Genomic DNA, 6,971 nt, shown 5'->3' with positions numbered 1-6,971 from the left:
GACCAGCCTGGTCAAAATGGTGAAACCATGGGCCGGGCTTGGTAGCTCACACCTGTAATCCCAGCCCTCTTCCACTTTCTTTTTGTGTGTTTTTCTTTTTTTTTTGAGACGCAGTTTCACTCGTTACCCAGGCTGGAGTGCAATGGCGCGATCTCGGCTCACCACAACCTCTGCCTCCTGGGTTCAAGCAATTCTCCTGCCTCAGCCTCCCAAGTAGCTGGGACTACAGGCACGCGCCACCATGCCCACCTAATTTTTTTGTATTTTGAATAGAGACGGGGTTTCACCATGTTGACCAGTATGGTCTCGATCTCTTGACCTCATGATCCACCCGCCTCGGCCTCCCAAAGCGCTGGGATTATAGGCGTGAGCCACTGCGCCCGACCTCTTTTTGTTTTTTGAGATAAGGTCTGAGAGTGCAGAGACTGCTCAGCTGCTGCCATTTCTTCCTGGGAAGACTAGGGGGAGCCCATAGCTGGGGGCCCCCAACGTTGCTCCATGTCCAGCAGGTTTGAAGAGATGAGGCAAGGGCATCTTAAAATCTGTGTGGGTGGCCAGGCACGGTGGCTCACGCCTGTAATCCCAGCACTTTGGGAGGCCGAGGTGGGTGGATCACGAGGTCAAGAGATCGAGACCATCTTGGTCAACATGGTGAAACCCTGTTTCTACTAAAAATACAAAAAATTAGCTCGGCATGGTGGCGAGTGCCTGTAGTCCCAGCTACTCAGGAGGCTGAGGCAGGAGAATTGCCTGAACCCAGGAGGCGGAGGTTGTGGTGAGCCGAGATCGCGCCATTGCACTCCAGCCTGGGTAACAAGAGCGAAACTACATCTCAAAAAAAAAAAAAAAAAAATCTGTGTGGGTTTGGTGGAGAATAGGTGGAGCCAGGCAGCTGCTGGCTCCACCAGGATGCGCAATGGAGCCAAGAGGAGGGCATGGAAGGGCCAGGAGGTCTGTGCCAATGATCATGTTCTGCAAGGTGGGACAGAGAAGCCCCATCACCTTCCTTCTCTTGAGGGTGTATGCATCTGGAAGGGACAGACTCCAGCCTCCCTCAAAGGGCTTCAAGTAGAGGACTGGGTGGCCTTTTCCTCCAGCGTGGAGCACAGCCCCATGGAATCCAGCTCTCAGCGCTCGCCTCCTCTGCTGCCAAGACCCAGTCCCCTCCATTCCTCTCCCCAGTCTCCCAGGTTCTGCCCTTAGCCCCGCTTCAGTCTATTCCCCACAGGAGCCAGAGGGATCCCCTGAAGATATAAAACGCATTATGTTGCTACCTCAAATACCCTCCCAAGCCTTCTCCTCACTTAAGAATAAAATCCCAGGCTGCTCACAGTGGCTCACGCCTGTAATCCCAGCACTTTGGGAAGCCGAGGCAGGTGATCACCTGAGGTCAGGTGTTTGAAACCAGCCTGGACAACATGGTGAAAACCTGTTTCTACTTAAAATACAAAAATTAGCCAGGCATGGTGGTAGATACCACAAAAAAAAGAAAAAAACAACCAAGAATAAAATCTCAGGCCGGAACAGCTCATACTGGTAATCCCGGCACTTTAGGAAGCTGAGGTGAGAGGATTCCTTGAGCCCAGGAGTTGGAGAGCAACCTGAGCAACACGGGCAGACCCTGTCTCGACAAAATATTTAACAACTAGCAGATCATGGTGTTGTGAACCTGTGGTCCCTGCTACTTGCCGGACTAAGGTGGGAAGAGGCTGGGAAGTTAAGGCTGCAGTGAGGCAGTGAGCTGTGATCACAGCACTGCACTCTAGCCTGGGCAACAGAGGAAGACAATCTCAAAAAAAAAAAAGGGCACAAAATCATGAAATCTCCCCCCATAATCCATCCTCCTCCTCACTTATGAGGCCCCCGTCAGGCCCAAGCCCTCTCCAACCTGGCTGTTCCCTGTCTGGGACTCTGCCTCACCTCCCTCAGACTCTGATCAAATGTCACCTAAAAGACATATCTCCTTTCTCCCCAGCTGCAAAAGGGCTTCCCCTTTTTGTTTGTGTCTGTCTCCTTCTGTAAGGGCAGGGAGGGTGTGGTCTGTTATGTTCCCAGCTGCAGCCCCAGAGCCTTGAAGAGCACTTAGTACTCCTATATGCTGAATGCACAGTGCAACAGCTTTGGCTCAGCCAAAATAGAACTGTGAAGAGAAAGTGAGCCTAAGGCAGCACAGTGGGGATGCAGCAGTGAGGGGAGATGGGTCCTGGGGAAAGCCCAGGCCTACAGGAGGGGATGTGCCCCTGTCCTTCTTACACCCTTCACATCCCCCTCCTTACCTGGCCAGACCCAGGCGCCAACAGGTACAATGCCAGCTACTGGGGGAAAGGCTTAGGTTTGACAGCGCAAAGAAGACAAACCAGGCACACAGCTCCGGCACTAAGTCAAGTTCTTTACTTCCCAGAAGTGATGGCTAAGGGGAGGAAGGAGGGTGAGAAGAGGAAGAGAAAGCCAGAGAGAATGAGGAGGTGGGAGGAGGGGGGACAGTAAACCACTGTTCTATGAAGTCTCATGAGACAAGTGCTCAAGGTAAAAAAAGAGTCCTGGAGAATCGTCCACGGCTGCGGGAAGCATCTCGGTTTCCTTCTGCTTTTAAGTCCTCTTGGGGAAGGCTGCCACCGCTGCCGCTGCATTAAATAGTTATGTACATCGCAGAGAGTCCCAGGCCATGGGCAGGCGGGGGAGGGGCGTCATTTCACCAGGGGCCGAGTTTTATCATCGTCACCGCACTGGTGGGCTTTGTACTTTTTCACTTCTGCCATGTACTTGGCCCATGCATCACCTTTACTTGTTAATACCTGTGGGAAGGGGATGGAGTTGGGAGGGGGGTGCCAGGAACCAGGGTCAGGACTGCCCCGAGACAGCTGACCCATTCCCAGTGTCACCCAAAAAGCTCTGGGTTTGAGCTAAAGATCATACAGTCGTTATCTGGGGACCTGTTGACAGCCCTCCTACCCTGCCAGGCACACTCAACAAAGGCTTGGATACCAGACAGGGAGGGATAAGGCTGCGCACAAAGGCTGGAAGGGAAAGGTAATCTGGGTGGCCCCGCTACACCCAGCCTGCTCACCTCATCCTCCGTCTTCTGCTTCTTGGCTACTATTCCCGTCTTGAGGGCTAGTTTGTTCCCGCCTCTGCGTTTGCCCACCTGGGTGAAGGGACAGAAGACTGCAACGGTTACAGGAGCCGGGACCGCCTGTGGCGGCGCTGAGGCCCACTACACCTTCCTAGCCCGGCCTGGTGGCCCGTCCTGACGCCGCGCCCAGCTCCGCCAGCCGGCCGACCTGCGCAGCAATCAGAGAGGAGCACACGCGACTCAGCGCCTGCCCTGGGCCGGCGGTGCCCTCCCAGGGAGCGAGAAGAATGCCCACCTCAGTGGAGACTGGATCTGTCCTCATTTTCCATGCCAAGGCCCCACCCTCCCTAGCAGGGACCACAAAAGGTGGGAACAACTCCCTTTATCGAGCACGTTCTGTATGCTAAGCCCTGCACCAAGTGCTGTGGATGTATCATCTCCTTTCACTTTCCCAGCTACCCTAAGATGAAGTTACAACCACCCTCTTTTTAGCCGGGCGCAGTGGCTCACGCCTGTAATCCCAGGCGTGAGACTGAGTCGGGTGGATGACCTGAGGTCAAGAGTTCGAGACCAGCCTGGCCAACATAGTGAAACCCCATCTCTACTAAAAATACAAAAAAATTAGCTAGGCGTGGTGGTGCGCGCCTGTAATCCCAGCTACTTGGGCTGAGGCAGGAGAATTGCTTGAGCTTGGGAGGTGGAGCTTGCAGTGAGCCAAGATTGCGTCACTGCACTCCAGCCTGGGAAACAAGAGCAAGATGCCATCTCAAAAAAAAAAAAAAAAAGGAGAGGTCATGCTAACAACAATGGAGCTGATACAGCGTCAGGTAGGTCAAAGCCTCTGGACAGTATACTCAGCCATCAAGCACCACTGCCTTCCCTGTGCCTAACCTGGCATGGCCTACTTGAGGGTGCAACCAAAATGGCCCCTCAATGAACAAATGAAAAAGATGCAACAACTACTGCTACTCACATTCATGAAGGGATACTCGGCCTCCACCCTCAGGTGTCACACCAACCCCAGTCCTGACACTTTTCCTTCTTTACCCTTTCCTCAAAGGAAGTCTTCCCCTAGCCTTTCATCCTGCATCCCACCTTCTCCCACTGATTGAGGGCTTCCTGTGTTCCAGGGGCTGCAACAGGTTTCACAGCCAGGCATTAAGTAACCTGTGCTGCTGGGACTATTTCTTTTTCTTTTTCAGAAAGTCTCACTCTGACCCCCAGGCTGGAGTGCAGTGATACAAGAGATCTTGGCTCACTGAAACCTCTGCCTCCTGGGTTCAAGTGATTCTCCTGCCTCAGCCTCCCAAGTAGCTGGGATTACAGGTATGTACCATGACGCCTGGCTAATTTTTGTATTTTCAGTAGAGACAGGGTTTCACCATGTCGGCCATGCTGGTCTCCAACCCCTGACTTCAGGTGATCCACCTGTCTCAGCCTCCCAAAGTGCTGGGATTACAGGCCTGCTATTTCACACCGATTTTTTTTTTTTTTTTTGAGATAGTCTCTTGTTCTGTCATCCAGGCTAGAGTGCCTTGGTGCAATTATGGCTCACTGCAGCCGGTATCTCCTGGGCTCAAGCGATCCTCCTGCCTTGGCCTGTGAGGTGCTAACAACAAACAATGGAGCTGTTTCACTTTCGCTGGGGCTCCAAGCACGTGTACCACCAGGCCCAGCTAACTTTTAATTTTTTTGTAGAGATGCGTTTTTGCCATATTGTTCAGGCTGGTCTCGAACTCCTGGGCCCAAGCGATCCACCCATCTCGACCTCCCAAAATGTTGGGATTACAGGTATGAGCCATTGCACCCAATCCACGCCCATTTTTAACAAATGAAGAAACTGAGGCTTGCAGAGGTTAGATCACTTGCCCAAAGTCACATGCTGGATCCAGAAATAGAGCCCCCAGTCTGTTACTCTCAAGTCAACACTTTTTCCTCCACTACAGGAACTTTAACACCAGAGACATGGCAAGCTCAGAGCCAAAAATCAATATATGCCCTATTTATTTAGCCCAGAGTTTCTCAACCTGGCACTAATAACATTTTGAGCTGAATTATTCTTTGTCTGGGGGTGGGAGGGCGCTGCCCCACGCATGGTAGGAAGTTGAGCAGCATCCCTGGCCTCTACCCATAGATGTCACTAGCACCCCCTCCAGCAGTTCTGACAACCAAAAATGTCTCTAGACTTTGCCAAATGTGGGGGTGGAGGGAATTGTCCCAATTGAGAACCACTAGTTTAGCCCTTACTGGAAGACAGGCTCTGTGCTAACCACTTTTCCAGGATCACCTCATAAAACCCTCACCACCACATCAAGAGATGCGACGATGTCTATTTTTGCAACTAGGGAAAATGAGGGTGGGCAGCCCAGAGGCTTCAGGAAAGCAGCGATCTTCTCTGCAAGCTCACCACTGCATACCCAGCACCTAGCACAATGCCTAGCACAAGGAAAATTGCTCAATAAATGGAGATTGGTGGAATGAGATTCAAGGAAGTCAGGCAATTGTCCTAGGTAAGTAATTGTCCTTACACAGTAAGTGGTCTGAGTCTAATGCATATTGCTCAGAGTCCAGACTTGAATTTGCCCCCTTTTCTCACTATCAGTAGTGGTCCCATGACCCAAGGTCCAGGTACCACTCAAACAAGAAGGAATCCTGACATCCACGTTTCCTCATTCTCCATAGTGCTGAATCCAATACAACTCGGCTCCCACTTCCCACCGGCAGGCTCCTGGAGCCCCCACTCCCGCCCCCAGCTCCCCTCTTGTCGGGAATCCAAGTTCCACATCCTCAAAGGGTGACCCCGACGGGCCCCCTCATTCTGACGGAAAGTGGACCTCGGTCCCGATCCCCCTTCACGGGCCCCGACTCCCGCTATCAGGACAGGCCCTGGCGCCCGCCCCCACCCCCACGGCTCCTTACGAAGCTAAGTGTGGAGCCTGGACCGCCCTTCCTCTTCGGATCCCTGGGGCCCGCGGCGGCGGCCGACTGGTCGGGTCGCTGAGGACCCGGGGGCGGCTCCTCCTGCCGCTGCCGCTGCTCCTCCTCCATCTTCCGCTTGAACAGCTCCAGGAAGCTGCCGTCGTTGGCGAACAAGTTCACGCCGCCCGACACCGGGCTCGAACCCGGGCCCGACGCCTCCTCGTCGCCGCTCTCGGGTGACGTCCCCGATCCCGACTCAGCCCAACGGCTCCCACCACCGCCACTGCCCGCGGGGCCCGGCGCCTCCCGGCCTGGAGGCTCCGCCCGTCTCCCTCGGGCAGCCATTTTGTCGCCAGGTGCCGCGCAAAGGACTCCGGGAGAGCCGCTCCAGCCCCGCGCTTGGCGCCCGACTCGTCTCGTCCCGAACAATGCATGACGGGAAGAGGGGTCGGCCCTCGAGCGTCCGCAGTTGGGGCGGGGCGAACGAGAGAACCGACCCTAAAGGGGCGGGGCTGGGGGAGGGGCCCCGCCTCGCGGGTTTTTTTGTTTCTTTGCTTTTTTTTTTCTTTTTCTGAGACGGAGTTTTCGCTCTTGCTGCCCAGGCTAGAGTGCAATGGCGCGATCTCGGCTCACCGCAACCTCCACCTCCCGGGTTCAAGCGATTCTCCTGCCTCAGCCTCCGAGTAGCTGGGAATACAGGCACGCGCCACCACGCCCAGCTACTTTTTGTACTTTTAGTAGAGACGGGGTTTCGCCATGTTGGCCAGGCTGGTCTCGAACACCCGACCTCAGGTGATCCACCAGCTTCGGCCTCCCAAAGTGCTAGGATAGCCGTGAGCTACCGCGCCCGGCGGCGGGAGGCTGAGGCAGGAGAATCGCTTGAATACTGGAGGTGGATGTTGCAGTGAGCCGCGATTGCACCATTGCACTCCAGCCTGGGCAACAAGAGCGAAACACCGTCTCAAAAAAAAAAAAAAAA

The 6,971-nt window shown here is 54.3% G+C and overlaps 1 protein-coding gene across 2 annotated transcripts; it reads right to left on the bottom strand.

The window, feature by feature from the left end:
- Positions 1 to 2,369: 2,369 nt before the first annotated feature.
- On the bottom strand, positions 2,370 to 6,364 carry TRIR (telomerase RNA component interacting RNase). 2 transcript variants are annotated; one of them, XM_012436017.2, is made up of 3 exons: positions 5,993 to 6,364; positions 3,068 to 3,145; positions 2,370 to 2,795 (listed from the first exon to the last, which is right to left on the bottom strand). In XM_012436017.2, exons 1-3 carry the CDS (start codon positions 6,335 to 6,337, stop codon positions 2,688 to 2,690), a joined length of 531 nt encoding a protein of 176 aa, XP_012291440.1. In that variant the 5' UTR covers positions 6,338 to 6,364; the 3' UTR covers positions 2,370 to 2,687. The 2 variants fall into 2 exon arrangements, with proteins under 2 accessions (XP_012291440.1, XP_064237859.1); XM_064381789.1 differs by lacking the exon at positions 2,370 to 2,795 and having other exon boundaries at positions 3,069 to 3,145; positions 6,016 to 6,337.
- Between the last annotated feature and the right edge of the window lie 607 nt (positions 6,365 to 6,971).

This window comes from Aotus nancymaae, unplaced genomic scaffold, assembly GCF_030222135.1.
Source record: "Aotus nancymaae isolate 86718 unplaced genomic scaffold, 86718_ANA_hifiasm-v0.15.2.pri h1tg000028l, whole genome shotgun sequence".
NCBI classification, from domain to species: Eukaryota; Metazoa; Chordata; class Mammalia; order Primates; family Aotidae; genus Aotus; species Aotus nancymaae.
This window is presented reverse-complemented; position numbering and strand designations above follow the sequence as displayed.